General features: G+C 32.4%; 1 protein-coding gene across 4 annotated transcripts in view; it reads right to left on the reverse strand.

Moving 5' to 3' along the window:
• vti1a (vesicle transport through interaction with t-SNAREs 1A) overlaps positions 1 to 24,341 on the reverse strand; it is a 263,162-nt gene that overhangs the window by 178,918 nt on the left and 59,903 nt on the right. For 2 of the 4 annotated variants that reach the window (XM_005156335.4, XM_009306788.5), the window contains exons 4-5: positions 17,357 to 17,434; positions 5,736 to 5,756 (exon numbers count right to left, since the gene is read on the reverse strand). In XM_005156335.4, coding sequence (XP_005156392.1) covers positions 5,736 to 5,756; positions 17,357 to 17,434 — 99 coding nt within the window. The remainder of the gene's footprint in view (positions 1 to 5,735; positions 5,757 to 17,356; positions 17,435 to 24,341) is intronic. The other 2 variants (XM_017358471.4, NM_001313750.1) reach the window with 1 other exon arrangement.

Raw genomic sequence — 24,341 nt, forward strand, 5'->3', positions numbered from 1 at the left:
GAACGAATTATCGGGCTGCCGTGGAATTGTTTTCGTTAAACATCCGACATGTTGATCCCAACGCATTCGCGAGTTGCACCAAAAACATGTAGACATTATATTTGTACATTTCAAATATTTAAACTAAAAGTCCAAGGAAACAAACATAAATTGTAGGAACAACTGAAAAACAAACTAATAAAAAAAAACATATTTTTGGGGAGCCTTACAATCACATTGTCACACTAAAAAATTCTGGGTTCCACCGAATTCCTTCATGTTTTCCTTACACAAATCAATTAAGTTAACTTAATCCTTAATCCTAAAAAATTTAAGTGGATTGAACATTAAACAAATAAGTTGTCCCAAAAAAAAAAAAACTAACAATTGTGTTGGTTTAACTAATTTATGTAAGCAGTAAGAACAAGCAGCAAAAGTCATTTTTGACAGCATATTTTATCTAATATTATAATTTGATTTGATATTTTTTAACGTACATTTCATTTAGATAAAATGTATACATTAAGGCAGATGGGTTTGTCCAAATTTGAACCAAATTTGAGTTGTAACAACCCAGCATTGCGGTAAAATTTAGGGGGTTTAACAGGGTTATTGTAGGGTTTGTTGTTTTTGAACTGGTTTTGTGAATGGCACACATTCTATTGATCAAGAAAGCACCAGAGAGGGCATGCATTGCATAAAGCCCTTATATAGAGACTGTTTGGGGATATTCTATGCAATAGACTAACCATGTGGTCAAATAGACGCTAATTTAGATTCACTTTCAAATTCCCTAAAGTTACGTTTACGTTAATACCAACAATCTGACAAATAAGATTGTTCAGAGAGCTTCTGCTGTGCGTACAAATAATCAACATAATTATTATTAATTATTAAAAATTTTGCACAAAAAAAAAAATGGCAAAAAAGTGAAAGAACCACCTGTGTGTGTGTGTGTGTGTGTGTGTGTGTGTGTGTGTGTGTGTGTGTGTGTGTGTGTGTGTGTGTGTGTGTGTGTGTGCGCTTGTACATACATTTACTATATCAGCTCTTAGAGACCTAAGAGAACTCAATTTCTTGAATCATTTGTTATTACAGTGTCATCACAGTGTTATTAGTTATTAGATTCTCTCTTTTTAAGTCATATAGAGACCAAAACCACAATGCAACATCTCAAAAATGGTAAATTTCTAAAAAATCAATCGATCAATTTAATAAATTAATAATTTAATAATTGAATAATCGATCTATATTTGGCTCTATTCAAACTGTATAACATCAAACAAAACTGAATAAAAGAAGCACCTGTTAGTTTCTTGATTTATTCCCAACTAGAGCAGCAAGATAGTCAAAATAATCTTGGATTGTGTAAATCATGATGTACAAAAACAAAAACTATTGCTTCTTTAAACTAATTTAAAATGTGTTGTAGAAGTTTTTTGGGGGGGACAAATAGTTCTTTTATATTTAATCCACATGAATTTGTCAAAATGATTAAGTTAACTAAATCTATTTGTGGTGGGGTTAACAAGAAGAAATTGTGTGGAACCCAGCATTTTTAGTGTATGAACAAAAGCACTAGGATGGCTATCACCTACCAAAACTGATATATTGCTACTCCATATTTGTAAGCAAATGCTTTATTGGCAGGATAAACGTGTATACAATTTCAGATATTCAGAACAAAAATCCCTGTAGATGTATTTCAACTCTACAGACCAAAATGGCCTAAAACCCTCAATGTTTTTTCTTGATTTATTCATTATCAGAGTCGCAAGTCTGTCAAATGTATTTCTTTTTTATCTTTCGAAGACTTCAAGTATAGGTACAGTGATGACAACAGTACAGAGAGGGCGATCTCCTGAAAACCTGAAAGAATGGTCTTTCAAAACGAATTATCTTGCCACTGCGGATTTGTTCTCATTACACGTCAAGCGCATGCATCCATAAGGTGTAACAAAGCACATTTAGACAGAACATATCAGACAAGATATTTAAAACAAAAAGCCCTGGATGCGTATCACTCATCCTCACAGACCAAACTGACCTGAATAAAAGCAATCTCTTCATTTCTTGATTTATTCACTATTAGAGCAGCAGGACTGTCAAAATTGTCTTTCTTTTTTCAGTTTTATAGAGTTCAACAGAAGCTTCTTTTAAAGAGGGCATGATAAATATTGGTGCGTCTGCGACCGCCTCTGCACGCGCCCCATCTCATTTGTGCCAATGCATGTATGCCTTTTTATCTGACACCTACTTTCTCTACAAAGACGTTCTTAGATACTATAAACGAGAATTTCTTTTTTGCTTTTTTTTATTCTTTCGTGAAGAACCGCACTTCAGTTGTAAGTTATTAACGTGGAACCCAGGAACAATGCGAATGCGACTCAAAAGAATTGTCTTCCCTTTCCCTCTCCTTTTTTCAATATCAAACACGAACGCTTACAATCGCAATTTTCAAAAGTTTTGATGATTCCTTATTATTTCGAATGGGGAGGGGGTGGTGGTGGTATAGTCAAAGTGAATAATGATGACAGCTATGATTCAGACTGACTATGTGATCTTCTTCACCGTTTGTTTGGGACTTGTAAGAAAAGGAATTACAAGTGTCAAACAGCTGTGAATACGGGTGCTAAATATTTAAACATGTTTTCCAGCTGAGGAAAAGTACAGTTTTTAAAAAGCAGGCTAAGTGTGTATAAGCTGCGCTGGCTTTGATTTAAATTCAGTAAAATGGGAGAAGGAGAAATATATAGATATATAGATTTGAAAGTTACACATTTTGAGGTTGGAAAAAAGACGGTGGTTGTTGAACCCATTGAAAATATCTTCTGACCCAAGGCTGGATATAAAAAAACTATATTCCCATTTTGTGTGGTCAAGGTAGGTTGGTGAGAACGGAGTACTGAAAAGGGTCTGTAAATTATAAATATAGGACGGTGGTGTTGCTCGACAAATGGGATTATTCAGCAATAGGAAGTGAAGAAACCTAAACAATATACTGATACACAGAGACAAGACTCTCCAAACCAGGAGCACTACTGAATTTCTTGTCTTATATAAGCTATGAGGATCTTCCAGCATGAGTTGTATTGTTTACTTCAACGTTTCTAGTGTAGCTTTGAGATGGGGAAGAGCAAAGATTAAAAAAAAATCTGATTTGTATTATTACACTTAAATTTAGATTGTTTTTTGTGCAGTACATAACAGGATGACATATTTACATTAGTAGTGAATTAATAAAATGACACACTTGTCTTTTTATTTTCTTAAGATGACAGAAGGAAAGATAAGGTTTTTCATTTTCTCTCTATAAACACTTAATGCGTCTTTACAATTTCTTCGAGATGTAAAAGATCAGAAATTTGCATTGTAAATACGGTTATCTTCAAAGATAAGCAATCACTTGCTAAACATCTTTACAAAGGCAGGCAGAAGCATGATGCTGTGCTATCCAGTCCTCCACTGAGAGGAGGCTTTCTTTATGAATGAAGATCTTCAGATATTGTAGTCTGTGTGTGTGCATGTGTCTATGAATAGGGGAATCCCAAGTCCAAACAACAAAACACACAAGACAGACACACATGCGCTACAGCCTAGACAGAAGATGAAGATACTAACGAGTAAATACTAGCACATGCATATCGAGACGATGGACTGGCTTTTTGCCATAATCCATGCATGTTTACCTTCCTAAATACAAAAAGACATTACAAATCGCTGCCTTATCTTGGATTAAAAGACAGGCTATTGTGTTTTCATCCGCTGAATGGGGAAATGTATGTGGGCTTCTTTCTAATGTCGCACAAAGACATCTCGGGAGTTGGTAAATCCACAACTGTGTCATATTTAGAGCAATCTGTGCTAATAAAATACCAGCAAAAGCTGAACAAGCGATAAAAGGTTGAAACATTGTTTGTTTTAAATATTGTAAATACAAATTTAGGAGTTAAAAAAAATACATTGGTTTATGAGGTTATAGCATACTTGTAGTATAGTAACAGTATAGTAATAACATAATAACATATATACCAGTTTGGGGTCTGTGTGAATTATTGTTATTGAAATAAGTTTTTTGTGCTTAGCAGGACTGCATTTATTTAATTATAAATGCAAAAAAACTGCAATGTTGTGAAATAATATTACAATTTAAAGTGACCAATTTTTCATTTAAATACATTTAAAATGCTGTTTATTTCTGTGATAGCTGTAAAAGCTGCATTTTCACTCTTTAATGATATTAAAAATCAAATAAGATCATTTGCATGAGTGCAAGTAACATCTCTTATAGCAAATAATGAAAACAAATCTGTTTTAGCATTGTAAATGTCGTTAAGGTGGAATTAGATAAAATTATGTTTTTAAAATAAAATGACCAATGTTTGTTGTTAAAAATAGTCAAATGAACTTCTAACAAACACTTTACATATTATATCCTCCAGTTTGACTATTGCGAATGATCACATTGTGTACTGATGCTGAAACGACATTATGTGAAGCGCTAATATACATTTTACCATTTTATGTACAGCGTAACATTTTATCCTACACAAAAGTGACAGTTTTTACTTGAAAATTCACAAAGAAAACGTTAAACACTGTAGCCTTTCAGTTCTTGTAAACTTTTGAGCAAACTATCTTTATTCTAAAAGACCATTTTTATCTAAGCCTTACGCGGCTAAAAATATATTCATCATTACGCCATCATTATATATATACAAATATATATATCTTTGCATTAGAAAAACCTTTTGGATGTAATGATGACGTAATGATGAAGGGTTTGTTTTTAGCTGTGTAAGGCTTAAATAAAAATGGTGATTGTGAATGAAGATAAGAGTTTGATCAAAGTTTTACGAGAACTTAAAGGTTACAGTGCTTCACGTTTCTTTGTGAATTTCCAACTAAAAACTGTACAAAAGTTGAATTGGATGAAATCAGGTGAAGTGGAAACTAATGCATTTCATATAATTTAATCTATTTCCCATCTAATTACAAAATATAATTAAAGTTGGAGGTATTTTGACAAAATTCCGACATAATTAATTTTGCTTGGATTTTATATATATATATATATATATATATATATATATATATATATATATATATATATATATATATATATATATATATATGCACACTATACACTACACACAGCTAAAACCGCATGTCTTCATAAACACAGCGAAAGTTTATTAAATAATATTTAATTTAAAAGAAAAATAGCCATTTGGTCAGAATATTAACAGTATATTTTTCACTAAATTTGTGAACATTTCATCAAAACACCAAGTCATAAGAGAAAATTCCTACATATTAACAGTACATAACAGGGCTGTATATTTACTGACTTTTAGAGTGCACTAAAAACATCAACGTTTACAAAAAACAAACCAATCAACCTCAATATTCGACTAATGCTGGTTGAATAGTCGACCATTGCGATCTATCACTAAAAGAGAATAAAAGCTTATCCAGATCCCCCCTCTCTTTTTATCATAACAGCATGTCTCATTGCGTTTTCATATTGGGTGAATGTTTTGACAAGCTGATTAAATCTTTTAAGGTTTGGTGCGAAACAGCTTTGATTCAGTTCCTCATAGAGCAGTATGTAGAAATGAGCCTCATTTTGAGCTCAATCAAAAGAGACTTCAAAATCAGATTAGGCCCTTTTTTATTCTGTCGACGCGGGGAAATGAATGGAGGATCGGCAGGAAAAAGAGGGGACTGAAATGGGAAGGAAGAGCAGCACTTACCTCTTCACGCAACTTTATCAACTGCCACATGAAGGCACAAAATAGAGGGAGGGAGGGAGAAAAAAAAAGAGAGGGAGGGAGAAAAAGAGAGTGAGAGAAAGATAGATAAAAAGCCGAGACATGGCAGGAAGCAGATCAGTCATGCGGCTGGGTACAGAATTAACCTTGACGATTTATCTGTTTGCATGTTTAGCATTTAGAAATCACAGACAAACACATTAAAAGAAGCTAAACACGAGACTCATGCCGACTTTTTTGAACAAACAAAGATCAAGTTCTTGCGCTGTCACATTAAACAAAGAGACTGGGAATGGATTTCTCAACTCACGACGTCTAAACTATCATCATCAAGGAAGAGGGGGAGAGAAACAGTCACATCACAGCACTTGATATGGCATAAGGGGGGGAAAAACACTCAGTCGGTACAGTAGGATAATACCGATTGCATACAGTACCAATGGAAGCTTTGAGGATTTAGGCTTCTTAACAACAACTCTGCAGGATTCCTACTTGTGGGCTAAGAAACAGAAAGTGACACCCTGCAATGTTGCTTTATATTATTACTGAAAATGTGGCCATCACTTCTGACTCTCTGTTGTGACTGTATTATGCATTAGGCCTATGGGGGTGAATGTATATAAACATAAAGCCAAGCGGGTGCATCTTATTGGAGCCATCCTACCATCGCATGGGCTATTTATTTTTGATGAAAGGGAATCGCATACTAAAACAAGTAAAGCAGAGAACGCGTGTCTTGCTGTGGCCTTTGAATGCTTTCTGAAAATTTAAACAATCAAATGCATTAAGGCTTGGCACTGTAGGCAAAAACACACCACTGGGATTTTTGGCTTCTCATCTGTTTTTCAAGTGTTTATTTTATTGTTTAGGTTTAATGTAAAGAAAATGTTTTTTAAAAAAATTGAAGCGTTTTTTATTTGGTTGTTGTTATTTTTGTCAGTACATGTCTGTCTTGTATTGCCCTAGTATTTTTGCAGGATATGTCATAATGACAGATCTTTCTTTTAGGCTAAAATTCATTCAAATATTAAGTAAAGATCATGTTCCATAAACATATTTTGTGCATTTCCTACCATAACTGTATCAAAACCTATTTTTTTTAGCAATACACATTGCTGAGCACTTAATTTGGACAACTTTAACTGTCTGCTCTACCAAATGGTTTAAATATTGACTGTTAAAGTCGATTAAAGAATGACTGTTTTAAATTATGGCTTACATAGAGCATTGTTTGCTTACAAGAAAACCAAACAAATGGAATCAGAAATATTTTATGGCTCACTTCAAAAAATAAAGATGATTTAATGTTCAAAAACATTTTATTTTGATTAAATAAATTGGTCATACAGTTCATATTTTCATATTTTTCATAGTTTATGTATTAATTCTGGTACTTTTACTATAAACCGACATCAACCTCTACCAAATGGTTGATTTTTTTAATGCATTGAGTGTGTTATCTAGCAACATTAGAGGTTAACAAATGCAATTCAATTGCTTTTTTTTTTTTGTGGAGCAGTTAATGGGTTAATGATGGTTTTCTAAATATTTAGATTTTTTTTTTAACCCACAAATTTCAGATTTCCAAATAGATGCTTCTCAACCAAAAACTGACCAATTCAAACCAACCATACATCAATGAAAAGCTAATTTATTTGGCTTTAATAAGACATTTAAAACAATTCCAAATGTGCAAAAATGAACTCTTATGGCCTTTTGTAGTCCATGATCACACATTATTAAAGGCCATTTTCTCTAATTATGCATTTTCTCCAGCACAGAGTCATAAATTTCCAATTCAGCTGCATTTACATACACTAAACTTTTTACAGTTTTATTCACATCCATATTCCGATGGTTTTTACACAGGGATATATTCATATGCAATTTGTCTGATTATATACAATAGGGCTGGATGATATTGAAAAAATTATAGCATTGAAATGTTTTGTTATACTGCTAAATGAATACAGTTTCAACAGATGACTAAAACACCTATATTTGGAATTAATTCATTATTTTAGATTGATTGGGAAGATTCCATTTAGGAGTGATAAAATCTGATAAACAAATTAAATGCTATAGATAAACACAATAAAGATAAACACTGTTTTTCAAGTCTAATCGTACTCAGGTACAGCAATTGAAAAATAAATAATTTAATAAAATGAATCATTATTAAAGTAAAAAAAGTTAGAATTTATTATGCTTGAATGCTTTTAAAATCCCCATACAGTCACAGGCATCAAAAAACTATAATCCAGACTCAACATTGCATATCCTGCGATGCGACTTTGGAATTATTACATTGTGATACTGATGCTGAAAAGATATATTGTGCAGCGCTACTATACAAATGCAGTCAGAATTATTAGCCCCCCTTTGAATTTTTTTCTTCTTTTTTAAATATTTCCCAAATGATGTATAACAGAGCAAGGACAATTTTACAGTATGTCAGATAATATTCTTTTCTGCTGGAGAAAGTTTTATTTGTTTTAGTTTTTTTGCCTAGAATAAAAGAAATTTTGTATTTTTTTAAGGTCAAAATTATTAGCCCCTTTAAGCTAAAAATATCTAGTCAAATATTTTTTACTGTCATCATGGCAAAGATAAAATAACTCAGTTATTATAAATGAGTTATTAAAACTATTATGTTTAAAAATGTGTTTTTTAAAAAAAAATCTTCTCTCCGTTAAACAGAAATTGGAAAAAAAAATAAACAGGGGGCTAAAATTCAGGGGAAATAATAATTTTGGCATCAACTGTACATTTTATGTACAGAATTTAAAAAAATTTCTACAAGAAAGTAACAATTTCTGCTTGTTTGCAGTATTTTCTGAATTATAGAGTGATAAAATGAGATTCCTAAATCCCCTCTTTAAAACCCATCGACTCTAATATGTAAACATGTATTTTAAACATGACTTAATCCAACTCGACAATGTTTGACATGACATTAATGTTATTGAATAATGCCTCGTTTGCAGCTTTGTACGTAAAATTTCTAAAGAATACTTCTATATAATACTAATACTAATAACTTCTGCCATTCTAAATCAACTGCAGAAGTATGGTAATAACTATTAGTCCTTTTTTCACCCCGTTCACCCGCAGTGCCCTGCTTTAAGCATTTAAAGCAGCTCTTCATTACAGTCTCTTTATGTAACACAAGCGTTCTCTGCAGAAGGTGAGTTGCTTATCTGCAGTACGCAACATATTCAGAAGAGGAGGGGAAGGACAAGTTTCTTAATTTGTCAGCCGTTGCAGGTGATTTTTTAATCTCCATTTCTTGCCAGAGATTAAAGGTTAGCAGATCTAAGGGGAAGCTCTGGGCCATTATTAAAGGCCTCTCATCTCTTTTTGTGTGCGCTGGTCATTTTGAATTTCGCCATTTTTAAATCATTCGCTATCATATCAGAAAAGAGACAGAGCTCGGATCATAAATTATAAACTTAATACCTGACTAAAAAGGCTGAATGCATGGGCGTGATGTTAAACTGTGGTGGAGGCTGCTGTGAACCAAATGTTCCACAAGGATAAATCGTCTTCTCCCACGTGCTGTGGCTTCACAACAAAGCAATGGCCACGGCTCCATTTAAAGCATGCTGGTAAATCTAAGATGCAATGCTTTTTTGTTTGTTTTACAGTAGATAACTAACTAACTAACTAGCTAACTAACTAATTACACAATTAGGATTTAAAGAAAAGGAATATGAGCAACAATTGAACTATTTTATTTACACTATAAAACAAAAGCAGTTCAATTTAGTTAAAACATTTTAGTAAAAAGTCTTTGTGTAAGAAAGGGAAAGAAATTACAAATATCTGAATAACACTATAAACGTGATACAGCAAAAACCAAAATCAAGTAAAATAATAATAAAAAAAACACAACATTAAAATATAAAAAATATATAAAAAACATAATAATGTTAGGAAGATGACTTCTAGTAAAATAAAAAGAGAATAAGAATAAATTATTAAACGTACACTTTAATCCAAATAAAGAGTATGTTTCAGTATTATGCAGGGACAATATTAAGTATAGATTAGGATTCATACTGTTATTAAAACGAACAATTAAATATACTTATAAACTTAATTTGTGCTTAATTGAATTAAAAAGCTTAATTAATTCCCCCAAGACTATAGTGATGCTTAAAGAAGAATTTGTGATATATTTGAAGATATTAAGAGAGATGAAAAGCCAAAAAGCAAGACATTTATATGCGCCATTAGAGGATTTTGGTTTCATATTTTGAGAACTTGAACTCCCCTGCTTCTTTTTTTCTTCATCATTTATTTTATTTGTTAATTTGATTTATTTATATATGTGTATTGTTATTAATGAGGATGCAAAGATTGTGAATGTAAGTAAATTGATAGTTATCTCAGTCTTTTGTATAATATCACAAAGTATTAATGTCTTTCTGTTATTGTTCAAGCATTGTTAAATAAAAAAGCTTAATCATGCAACAAAAAGCTAAAAGTAAAACTTCTAAATAATTAAACATTAATAAGTCTAAAAGTAAATATAACTTAAATATAACTTAAATATTACAAAAAAGATTAACTAAATTCCTCAAAAAGCTATTATAATGCTGTGATTAAAAAAATAATGCATTTTTAAAAATTATAGTCAAAGTTAGCAATTACATTCAATTAAATAAGCAAAAATTAAAATAGAAATGAACCTTCAACATTAAAAAGAAAAGAAAAACAATAGAAGTTCTACCACCCGAATCAAGAAGCAAGTCGGGCCACATTGCAGCTCCTAGCTGTGTATTATTTTTGTTGAAGCTAGCTTCCCTACGTTGCCTGCATTATTTAAAAGGCCAAAGTTTGTGAATACACTATAGAAGTGGCTATTTAGGTTTGCTGTGAGCCCACCCGAGCTAAACACAACCCTGCAGACCGTCTCAATGAACACCAAACAAACCTTGTTCTATCATATTTGTGCTGCTTGGACGATTGCGAGCCCTTGCAGAGGATTTACCAAGAGAATCGGCAAGACTTTAAGCTCGCTGTTGTTCTTTTTTCTGCCACGTTTCTCCTCTTTAAACCAAACCAGACAACCAGCCTTTTGTTTGTTGCTTCACCTGAACTCGCAAGCATTTCTCAAGAAAAACAACGAGAAAAAACAAACACAAAATTGTTTAATTACATTGTGATGAGTTCATTCGTGTTTTTCCCATGCAGTTGTTATTTGAATTTGCACCGCTGCAATTTTTTCTGTTATGATAATCAGCGGATTTTCAAACAAAGATTTTTTTTTTCCCAATACGCGACTCGATACAAGTGGTAATCTGCTTTCCTTTGTAGTCCGCGAAATCTGGTCGACGGCGGCTCAAACCTGCCCAATCTCTCGTGGCCATGCCTTCTGCTACGTCTGAAATCGAAACTATTCCGTAGAGTATTCGCAAATGAAAAAAAAAATGTGTGTGCGTGCTCACAAAACACGTGTGTGGTAAAAATGTGGGGGAAAGGGAAGGGGGAGGGATGTCGAAGAAAAAAAAAGTGCAACGGTAGACCAACCATGTTATTAAAAAAAAAAAAAAAAAAAAAGAGCGATAGCGCCAATTCGGTCTCTGTCCGCATACAGATAACAAATAAATGCCGAACTCTATTAAATCGTCCTTTAGCTATTATCGCTGGGCCAACACGCTATTTTCAGAACTTATGACGGCTCCCTATTTACTTAGCTATAAATCCCAGGCATGTAACGAAGAGATTTGTGACTGGTAATGATCTGCTCAGCCAGGGCTATATGAAATGATCCTGACCTCTTTTAGATCGTCAGGAATTAAATTGACCGACTCACCCCAGTCGAACCCCCAGCTCCGCTCTATCACTCCTGTCGCGCTCGATAAAACACCCTGAAGTTCCAACCACTCCACTCACAGCAAGACTTGTGTTTGAGTCTCTGGTTTAATTCCGTTTTTTACTTTTTTAATGGAAATTGAGTTAATTTAACACCTGAAGTCTGATCGAAAAAAAAAGGTCCTCCATCTCAAGTTTAGAGAATGTTTATGCATATTTAAAAATGTATGTGTAAAGTTCATAGAGAACCAAAGTGTGTATGGGATCATGTTTTCCTATTTCATGGAAAATGGGATAAAAGATTTATTATAATACTTATGTAGAACTTTCTGAAAATAAGGAAAGAGAGAAAATATAAAAAAATAATATACAATTTGTACTATTTAAAATACAACTGCTTAGTATATGTATGTAGATATTAATAATACAAATAATTATAAAATGTTACAAATTTACAAACTGACAGCTAACATGCATGTCATTATTCAACCCTCTTAAAGACAATGGCTGTAATAAAAAATAAGGTGTGAACATAACGTCATTTTATTTATTTATTTATTTATTTATTTAAATTTTAACACAATTTTAATATAATGTAATATAATTGTATTATTATATAATTTTAGTTGGTTTGTTATTAATAACAAAATAACTATATGTATGAATGTGTATATATATATATATATATATATATATATATATATATATATATATATATATATATATATATATATATATATATATATATATATATATATATATATAGTTAAACGGAGAGAAGATTTTTTCAACACATTTCTAATATTTTTAATAACTCATTTCTAATAACTGATTTATTTTATCTTTGTCATGATGACAGTAAATAATATTTTACTGGATATTTTTCAAGACACTTCTATACAGGTTAAAGTGACATTTAAAGGCTTAACTAGGGTAATTAGGGTAACTATGCAGGTTAGGGTAATTAGGAAAGTTATTGTATAACGATTGTTTGTTCAGTAGACTATCAGGAAAAATATAGCTTAAAGGGGCTAATAATTTTTTCCTTAAAAAATTAAACACTGATTTTATTTTTAGCCAAAATTAAACAAATAAGACTTTCTCCAGCTGAAAAAATATTATCAGACAAACTGTGAAAATTTCCTTGCTCTGTTAAACATAATTTGGGAAATATTTCAAAAAGAAAAAAAATTCAAAGGGGGGCTAATAATTCTGACTTTAACGATGGATGGATGGATGGATGGATGGATGGATGGATGGATGGATGGATGGATGGATGGATGGACAGAAAGACAGACAGAAAGACAGACAGACAGACAGACACTGAACATTTTCAAACCTCTCAATGGTGTACAAGTATATTAATAATAATTATTTAATAATAATAATAAATAATAATAATAAAAATAATAATAAAACAAATAAAGTAATACAGTGGCAAAAATGTGCTTCTATACAAATATCATTTATTAAATATATAATATAATATAATATAATATAATATAATATAATATAATATAATATAATATAATATAATATAATATAATAATTAATTATGGTATAAAAAATAATTGAAGTTTCTGAAAAATAAGGAAAGGGATAAAAATATGAATAAATAATTTAATACTTGTACTATCTAATAATACAACTGCTTAATATATGTATAAAATAATTCAAATAAAATAACTATAAAACAATATATATTTATATACACAGTTAACATGCATGTCAGTCTTCAACCCTCTTAAAGACAATAGCGGTTATAAAAAATAATATTTGAAAATAACTTTTGTTTACTTTTTTATAATAAAACAGTATAAGATCATATTCAATTATAATAAACAATTGTATTTTATAACATATTTTTGTTGATTTGATGTACAAATACCAAAATAACACAAAAAATCTATATTTATATATAGATATTATTATGTACATTGGTACATAATAATAGTAATAAATTATTTTATTTTATTACTTAAAATAATTATTTATTAATAATATGAATACAAAAGAAATACAATGGTAAAAACTATTTTTTACATTCAGATATTTTTTATATAATATAATATAATAACATAATATAATTGTATATATTTTATAATATCATTTTTGTTAGTTTGATATCTTAATACCAAAATAAAACCCATACACGCACACAAATACATACATATACATATATATGTAGATACATACATACACACACACACACAGACATATATATATATACATACATACATAAATACATAAATACATATACATATATATATACACATATATATACACATATATATATATATATATATATATATATATATATATATATATATATATATATACATATATACATATATACATATATACATATATATATATATATATATATATATATATATATATATATATATATATATATATATATATATATATATATACATATATACATATATACATATAAACATGTATGTTTATAAGTACGTATGTATGTATGTATATATGTATATATGTATATATATATATATATATATATATATATATATATATATATATATATATATATRTGTATATATATATATATATATATATATATATGTGTGTGTGTGTGTGTGTGTGTGTGTGTGTGTGTGTGTGTGTGTGTGTGTGTGTGTGTGTGTGTGTGTGTGTCTACTACACTGAACATTTTCAAACCTTTGTTAAATTGTAATATTAATAACTATTATACAATAATAATAATACAAATAATGTGGTACAGTGATAAACTATTATTTACATACAGATTAAAATTCATGGAATATAAAATAAAATCAAATACAATATTTAAATCACTATATTAATAATACAAATAAAAAATAGAACTATTAGTAAATGGACATACATAAACCGTTAGCACATTGCTTATTCTCACCCCCTCTTGTTCTCATTGTTTGTGCATTTGTTAGAAAAGAGGATTTTGATATTGTAGGTGACAGAGATTTAGGAGCTCGACTGTGTCTGAAGCAATGAATATAACAGCATCCCATAGCACTTCATCCATTTACCAGATCAATGGCTGCAATCTGACTTAAAACATATCTCTGCTCATTGTCTCTAATGTCTTGTTATTAGGCGAATTATCTTTAAGTGTTTAGAGAATGGCTAATACCAAAAAACAAAAAAGAAAAGAAAAGAAATAAGCAACTTCAGGAACTGAAATATAATCCTTTTAAACTATTGTCCTATTGTTCAAACGCCACTAAAGTGAATAAAGTATGAAAGCCTGCATCTTAAAAATCCATATCAAATGAGCTATTGTGTCTTCCGTGACGATTCGTAATTATTTCTGATAAAAGAAGCTGTCATTGAATGCAGTTTTGAATAACAAGTCATGTAATATGATTTGTCTTAAACTGATTTTATAAAGGCAAGAAGGAAGTCAGTCAATAGAGAGAGAGAGAGAGAGAGAGAGGAGAGAGAGAAAAAAAAAAGCGAATTTTTCTTTCCTTTGGCAAGAATTTGATAAAACCATCAATGTCTGGCTGTGGGTTTGACAGCTCGAGGGACATTTCTACTCTCAACTTCGTATGAAGTGTCACACTCATTTTTTGTGTCCCGCTAATTTGGTGAGAATATGCATATCAATTACCCATCACGGCTAACGCTACATATGTTTGTAAGATGTGCGGAGCAAAGGTCATCTGTGAAATGCTAATAAGGGGGAAAAAGACAAAAAAAAAAACTACTTTAGCAGCTACGGGTGATCTCTCCGTTCTGTGGATACACTCTGAGAAAAACTGTCTGCGTGTTGACATGTGGCGTATCCGATAAATATAGCAGGATAATTAATGCGGTAATTATTCAAAGACTCTTATTGCGGGGTCTGCTTTTTAAAAACAGCTGCGTAGGTGATTAAATTGTATCTTAAAAGTTAAATAAGCACTTTAGAGTAAAATAGAGTGATATTTATTAAGAGATATTAAAAAATGATAATCACATTTGAAATAACATTCATTTTGACATAATTCACGTGTGTATGCTGTGTATTTATTATGTACATATAAATACACATAGACAGGCATATATTTGAGAAAAAGTTTATTCATATTTAAATGTAAAATATGTGTAGATGATTATTATATATACGCATATTTCATATACAAATCATATATCTGTTTCTATATTTAAATATCTACGTAACAATTTTTTAAAAGAGTTATATTACTATATACACAATATATCACATATACATTACTTATACATTATACACACACTACCGGTCAAAAGTTTGGGGTCAGTTTTTTTTTTTTATGCTTTTTTTTAGAAAATGATTTTGTTCATCAAGGCAGCATTTATTAAATGTAAAAGAAAATGTTAAATATTTATTAAAATTTTTAATAACTGCTTTCTTATTGTATGTAATTTCAAATTAAATTATTAGTCATTATTGCTTTTATTTATACTACCATTAATAATAATAATAATAATAATAATAATAATAATAATAATAATAATGGCGACGCAGTGGTGCAGTAGGTAGTGCTGTCACCTCACAGCAAGAAGGTCGCTGGTTTGAGCGTCGGCTGGGTCAGTTGTTGTTTCTGTGTGGAGTTTGCATGTTCTGCCAGTATTCGCATGGGTTTCCTCCGGGTGCTCCGGTTTCTCCCACAGCTCCGAAGACATGCACTACAGTTGAATTGGGTAGATTAAATTGTCCGTAGTGTATAAGTGTGAATGAGTGTGTGTGGATGTTTCCCAGAGATGGGTTACGGCTGGAAGGGCATCCGCTACGTAAAAACATGCTGAATAAGTTGGCGGTTCATACAGCTGTGGCTACCCCGGATTAATAAAGGGACTAACCGAAAAGAAAATGAATGAATGAATGAATGAATAATAATTAACATTAAAGTAATTTCTAAAGGATCATGTGACTCTTAAGCCTGGAGTAATAAAGCTGAAAATTCTTCATTAAAATCACTGGAATAATTTATTAAATTAAATTATAAACTACTTTTGAATAGTTATTTTACAGTGCAATAACATTTCACAACTTTTACTGTATTTTTGATTAAAGCTTAGCAAAGATTAATCACCTCCAAAATAAAAGTTGTGTGTGTATGTATATATGTATGTTTTCATTTTTTTGCTTCTCTTGATTTTTCCTCCTTTTAAATTTTATATTTAATATTTTTCTCTAACATAAATCTGGGTGTACTAGTTTTAGGGACCGTTATCGTAAGTTATTTTGTTAGATAAGCTCCAGATTTGGCTTCAGTACAGACTAATCTAATGTATATGCACAAATTTAATATTGTATAGCTTCCTATTAAAATTTTGAATTATACACACACACACACACACACACACACACACACACACACACACTTACCAAACTTTTTTCTATTCTCACACCTACTAAACAATATGAATCATCATTTGTCTTTTTTTAACATAGTTTACTTCCAAATTTGTTTAAGTAACTTTTAAAACAGGCCATTTTTTGAATGAAAGAGATGCCATTGGTGTTTTGGGTTTTTTTTAGAAGAAGAAATAGGATAAGTCGGGCGGCTGGTGAACAGCTGGGAGAAAGCGTGAATTTAGCCCAATCTGCTGCTGCCCAGACGCTGGTTTGCGCCTAAAGCCCATTCAACACCGGGCAGCTTTGCATTAAACAGTGTTGCTTCTGCATGACTGGGTGCCAATGGCTGCCTTCTCTCTCTCTGTTTGCCCCTCGTGGCCCTGACCCGTCCTCACCCCTCACAGCCACCCACAACCGGGGAGAAGCACAGAGCCCCTGATTAACACCCTACCTGAGTCTCGGAGGAGCTCCCATCATCCCCCAGGAGCTCGTTCCGCACCTCATCACTGTAGGCAATACGTGACCTTTTCTGAGAGAAACAGACAGAAAAGAAAAAACAAGCATTAGTTCACTTGACTTGAACAAAAAAAGAAAGAAATCCGATTCATAAAGCACGAGAGCCCCCTGTTGGATCAGCAAACCAAACCAACATACTTACAGCAGGAGATAGACTAAGGCGTTTGTGTGTGAGTGTGTTAAGGAGAGTGTGTGCTTATGTGTGTGTGTTTTAAAGACTGTTTGTGTGTGTGTGCATGTGTGTGTTGAGAACTGCGTGGTTTGTGTGTGTTTTAGGTAGTGTGTGTGTGTGTGTGTGTGTTTCTGTCTGTATGAGTGTGTATTTGTGCTCTGCGCATAGTGTGTGTGAGTGTTTGTACTGTATATGCATGCTGATGTGTGTGTGTGTGTGTGTGTATGCATATTTATGTGTGTGTGCACAAGAGTGTGCATGTTTGTGTATGTGTGTGTGCAGATGAGAACGTGTGCATGTATGTGTGTCTGTGTGTGTGTGTTGAGAAGAATCTGTCAGTTTATGCGTGTATCAAGGAAAATGTGTGCATGTGTTGTGTGGTTTGTGTGTTTGTTTTAAGAAGTGTGTGTGTGTGTCTGTATGAGTGTGTCGAGGAAAATGTTTGTGTATGTATTTGTGCTCTGGCGACAGTGTGTGCAAGTGTATGTGTCTGCAAATATGTATTAATGAGTGTGTATGCTTGGTCGTTTACGTGTGTGTGTGTGTGTGTGTGTGTGTGTGTGTGTGTGTGTGTGTGTGTGTGTGTGGGGTAGAGTGTGAGTTTATGTGCATGTCAAGGAAAATGTGTGCCTGTGTGTCTTTTGTATGTGTATATAAGTGTGTGTGTGAGACAGTGTGCATTTCTGTGTGTGCATTAAGATTGTGTAAGTTTATGTGTGTGTGTTTGTGTTTGTGTGTTGAGAACATTGAACGAGTTTATTTCTGCATGTGTTTTGAGGAATGTTGCGTGCATGTGTGTCGAGAAAAGTGTGTGGGTGCACATCTATTCATGTGTGCGTGACAGTGTGCGTTGAGAAGATTGTGTAAGTTTAGGTGTGCACATGTGTGTGGGTCTTTGTGTGTATGAGTGTGCTGAGAAAAATGTGCGTGTGTGTGTGAGTGTTGAGAAGTTTGTGTGAGTTTTTGTCCCTATGTTTGTGTTAAGTAGTGTGTGCGGGTATTTATGTGTATGTGTGTGCTCAGGAAAGTGTGAGTGAGTGTGATGATAAGATTGTTTGAGTCAAGCAGTGTGTGTGAGTATTTGTGTGTGTGTGTGTGTGAGACGGTTTGTGTTTGTGTGTGTGCGTTGAGAAGATTGTGTAAATGTGTAAGTTAAGCAGTGTGTGTGGGTATTTGTGTGTACGTATGTGCTGAAGAAAGCGCTTGTGTGTGTGTTGAGAAGATTGTGTGAGTTTATGTGTGTATGTATGTGTTAAGTAGTGTGTGGGTGTATGTGTGTGTGGATGAAAGTGTGAGTGTGTGTGTGTTGAGAAGATTGTGTGAGTTTGTGTGCATGTGTGTCAAATAGTGTGTGAGTATTTGTGTGTATATGTGTGAGATGGTGTGAGTTTGTGTGTGTGTTGAGAAGATTGTGTGAGTTTATGTATTTATGTGTTTAAAGGAAAATCTGTGCATGTGTGTGTCGTGAAAAGTGTGTGTGCATATATGTGCGTATGTGTGTGTATACATCTATTTTTTTTGCGTGACAGTGTGCGTTTGTGTGTGTGTGTTGAGAAAAAGTTAATGTGTGTATGCGTGTATTAAATAGTGTGTATTTGTGTGTGCTAGGAAAGTGTGAGTTTTGAGAAGATTGTGTAAGTATTTGAGCTCATATGTGTGTTAAGGAGTATTTGTGTGGGTACTTGTGTGTATGTGTGGGCTGAAGAAAGTGTGCGTGTGTTTGTGTGTGCGAGTGTGTGTATATGTCTTTATGTCAAGGAAAATGTGTATACGCGTGTATATGTGTGTTAAGAAAAGAGTGTGTGTGTGTGTGTGTGTGTGTGTGTGTGTGTGTGTGTGTGTGTGTGTGTGTGTGTGTGTGTGTGTGTGTGTAAATGTCTTTATGTGCGTATGCGTGTTGAGGAAGGTGTGCATGTATATTTGTGTGTGTGTGTGTGCACTTAAAGATTATGTGGGTGTGTTGAAGAAAGTGTCTGCATGTGTCTGTGTGAGGAGAGTGAACACATCTGTGTATGTATTAAAGAGAGAGTGTTGCATGTGTATACTTTTATTGTGTCTGTCTGTCTGTGTGTGCGTATGTGCGCGTGTGTGTGTGTGTGTGTGTGTGTGTGTGTGTGTGTGTGTGTGTGTGTGTGTGTGTGTGTGTGTGTGCACGCGCACAATCTAGTTTATGTAGTGGCTTGAGTGAACCGAAGCCCTCGGATACAATAGCAGAAGCCCCCCCTTTCACTTAAATAAATAAAAAGTGTAGAATGGCGGGCCGCAGTACAAGACAGAGGCAGGGAGCGTATTAGGAAAGTATCAGTTGTCAGAGGGAAATGTGTTCTGGGGGCTGTCACTGCTGTCAGTCCTGTTCTCTGGCAGACCCTGTGATAATACCGAGCCGGGGAGCTAGACAGAGAATAATTCATCACCCAGGTCGACGCGATTGGCGTGCCATCAGATTTCGGGCTCGTTCGCAGTTGGGGAAAAAGAATGGCGTGTCCAAAAAAGAAAACACACACACACACACATATATATATATATACACACACACTTCAGAGCGTGCCACCTCCGATTCAACAGAGTATGGCATGTTTACAAACACACCCGACCTCTTCAAATACCCTCCAAACTAAACACACACACTGGTGATGCGGAGGAAAAAGAGAAAGAGGGAAAAAAGCGGTGAGATAGCGTTTACCAAGAGCCCTTTGCTTCCCTGCGTTGGCTCTTCCTGCGGGTTGGCACTCTTCAGGTGCAGGCGAACCACGGGGAAAGCAAACAGCCCAATAAACTGCTATCCAAGAACTGCATTTTGTGATGCAATGCTGTGTCACAATTTCTGGAAGAGGATGCGGTCAGATCGTGGAGGATGTGACATGGGAATAAATATATATTATGAATAAAAGAAAGTGGAGTTTGTTTCAGGGAGTTTAACAGAGTCAATCATTTTAACTTTTGAAAAACTGTGGAAACAAGCAAAGTTTGGTTGAAATGGATGCAGTGCTTGTAATGTTTTGATCACAAATAGAAGTAGCAAGTATTAAAGTGTGAATATAGGAGTTGTGAGTTGTGAGAAAAGAAAGGAGAGTTCTGTCTTAAAAAGTGGAGTTTTTGCTAGTTTTTTAGAGACAGCCATTTCTTAATTCTTTAAATTGATAACAGCATTTGTTATATTTCAATCACAACAAAACCAGATGAAATGAAGCAAAAATAGGAACTTTTTGTAGATTTATTAAAAATAAACAATGGAAGTTTTTAATAATTCTCACAACTTTTAATTTTTAAGATGTTATTACATTTCTGATAATAGTCAAAATGTGTCTACAAAAGCAGGTAATATAAGGTAGAAATGTGGAATTTAATTTTTTTTTTAATGTTCAATACTTTAATAATAAATTTCAATTTCTGTGTCTGATATTTGATTTAAAAAAAATGAATACAGCATTTGTAATATACCCCCACATAAAAAAGAGCCAACATTTTTTATGAGTTTCATAATCCAAATATTTCCAATCATTTTAAATTCTGTAAATGTCTATAATGAATTTGCATCATGATACTTTTTTTTTTAAATGAAATGTAGTATTTATAGCATTTTGATTTAAGAAAATATAGATTTCTATATTTCTTTATTTTTCTAAATATTTTACATTTTAAATGTTTAATATTTTAATAATTTGATTTAAATTGCTGTCTTATATTTATTTTTCATGAATCTGAAAGTACACCATTTGTAATATTTTGATTACAAGTCTACAAAAGGTTATAATGTAGAAATGTAAGATTTTAGATTTTCTAAATATTATAATTTCAATGTTTAATATATGAATAATCGAATTTTAATTTGTATCTATCATTTACTTTTTGACCAGAAATACAGCATTTGTAATACAAAAACACCAAATATTGTAGCAAAAAAGAACAAACATTTTAATGAGAATCTTTAGTCAACAGTTTCCAAACAATTAAAATTCTGCAAATGTTTATATTAAACTTGCGCCATGATACCTTTTTTAAAACTAAATCTAGCATTTATAATATTATGATAAAACATAGCTTTTAGACTTTACTAAATTTTTTGAATAGATGTTTAATATTTTAATAATTTAATTTGAATTGCTATCTATTATTTACTTTTATGAATCTGAAACTACAGCCTTTGTAATATTTTGATCTCAAAAGCAGGTAATACAACCTAGAAATGGAGGATTTTACAATTTCTAAACATTTTAATTAAAATGTTTACTATTTTAATAACAAAATTTTTATTTCCTTGTCTAATATTTACTTTTTGAAAGGGAATATAGCATTTATAATATAAAAACACCAAAGATTGTAGCCAAAAAACATTTATGAGTATCATTAGTCAACAGTTTCCAATCCCTTTAAATTCTGTGAATATCTATATTGAATTTGCACAATGATACTTTTTAAAACTGAATGCACAATTATTTTCTAAGAGTGAAAAAAGAAAGGCAAATCTCTAAGTATTAAAAACGAATCTTCTTTAGTGAATTTATCACTCAAACATGGCCAATCATTTTAACTTTGCTTAATAATAAATTTCCACTTTTGGAAAGATCTGACGTTGCGTTATTTTGTTTTGCAGCGATATACAGTATATTGCGATATGAATGTAATCTCAGCAAATGATTTGAATAGCTCTATTTGGAAAGATTTCATTCAGTTAGATCGACTGGAACGATCAAATCGTTTTCTATTACAAGCAAAAATAAAAAGATAAAGATAGCTTTTTGGGGGGTTTTGTGAGGAGTATTCAAGTACAGAAATTGAACCATCAACATGGGTATTATTGTATAAATAATTAAGACATAATAATGTCTTCATATTTTAATTTGATTAAATAATCTAATCCTGCAATGTGATCATTGCAGATACGCACACTGTGATATCAATGCTCAAAATATATATTGTTCAGTCCTAATTTGCACTATTCCACTTTATTTTTTAATCAAATGCACCTTTTATAACTTTGATTAGTCACAACAGATTACTAACAGCAGTTAACATGAAGCGTAAAGGTAAAATTGGAAGATGGAAAGGAAAGAAAGCTGTCAGATCTTTTGGATTTTAAAATATACCCCAATGTGTCACATCTCATGTGTCATTTCTGATTGAACCGATCAGCTATCGTTTGCATTCGTTTGCACATTATTTCACAAACGAGCACCACAAAACAAAGCGCATCTTCTGATGAGGAGAAAAAAAACAAAAACAGCAACACCCACATGTTTCCATCTGAGTCGAGTTTCATCTTAAAGAACAGCAGAGGAACTTTGGGGAATGTCGGCATGTTCATAATTGAAAACGGAAGCCTTGGAGATGCCTTCATTTGAATGCACACACTATCGTCTTCAAACCCTACTTTTCTTTCATTCTTCGGCTTCTAAATAGCTGTTTGTTGTAGCTGAGAGCATCAACCACTTTCGCGATGTAACCTTTGAGTGCTTCTCGCACAAAAAGAATGGCAAATGCAGCCTTAAGTCTTCGAAAGGGGAAAACTAGTCATAGAAACAAAGCGAGACGCCTCTCCCAGCCCGTTTACACCATTTTGCAACTCCCCCTGCAGTAAAACAAGCCTCACACTGATTATTCTCCCTTCATCTGCTGCTTTAGCACAGCAGCTGGGCAATATCGACTGCTTAACCCTAGGAAATACTTTGATTGGTTCTTTGCATTGGATCGGAGCCGAGTTATGGCTTATTAGAATTGTTTATTTTCTCCCTACTCATCTCCTATATATGCCATGCATTCATAAAACAGAGCGATTTGTTTAGATCATTGGGGCACTGCATATTTAATTGTGACCTGTGATGACCTAAAATGGATTGGAATTATAATAAAGTAAAAAAAGACATATAACAAGTTTTGGCTTTTTAAAGAAATAAAAGGAAGAGGAAATAATCAATGGATTTTTAAGTTTCTGCATTGTTCAGATGGAGCACTCGAATATATAAAAACCTGCACTGAAACATAAAAACGCAGCGAGACGGCTTTGTAATCGCAAGAATGAAGATACCTTATTGCTACAGGAAGAAGAAAAAAAAAAAGAAGGCAAAATCTTTTTTAATCTGTTTGAAAGGTCTTTCTCTTGTCACTTGTTTTAATCTTGGGTGAGCATTTGCTTCTATTCCCGGAAGCATTGGGAAAAAAGTACAAAGATTCGTCTTAACTTTATGCAAAGTGGCCTGACTGCCTTTTAAAACAGACATGTCTCATCAAACCAGAGACGAGGGGTTTTGTGTCCTGTCAAAAATGCGTGTTATAAGTCTGTTGACATGATGCAGAATGCGGAAAAAAGACGTTCAGCCAAAGCATAATTGCATATGCATCATGCATGCTAAATATTTATATGTGCTACGCAAATTATCATAAACTGTATGTGAAATGAAGATCATTTGAACAGAAACGCAGCAGATACAAGCCAATTAAATGTGCTATTATATAAATTATTAAATAAATAGGTACAAATAAAAAATAAAAGTAATACAATTTAATTCTTTGCGCATTCTTCATTTTTTGTGAGTACTTTGTTTATTTTTACCTTTATTCTGAAGAAATCATAATTCTGATCCATTTTGAACAGATTAGAAAGCATTTTAAATACCAAACAATATTTTCAGGTGCATTTATAGCATTGCCCTGCATTTAGATCAACTTTGCACATTGTATTTGATGGGAACACCAAAAAGGGACATCTGATACTAATATATTATTTACACTATTTAAAAAGAAACCTTTC

The sequence above is a fragment of the Danio rerio genome, chromosome 12 (assembly GCF_049306965.1).
Source record: "Danio rerio strain Tuebingen ecotype United States chromosome 12, GRCz12tu, whole genome shotgun sequence".
In the NCBI taxonomy this organism is placed as follows: Eukaryota; Metazoa; Chordata; class Actinopteri; order Cypriniformes; family Danionidae; genus Danio; species Danio rerio.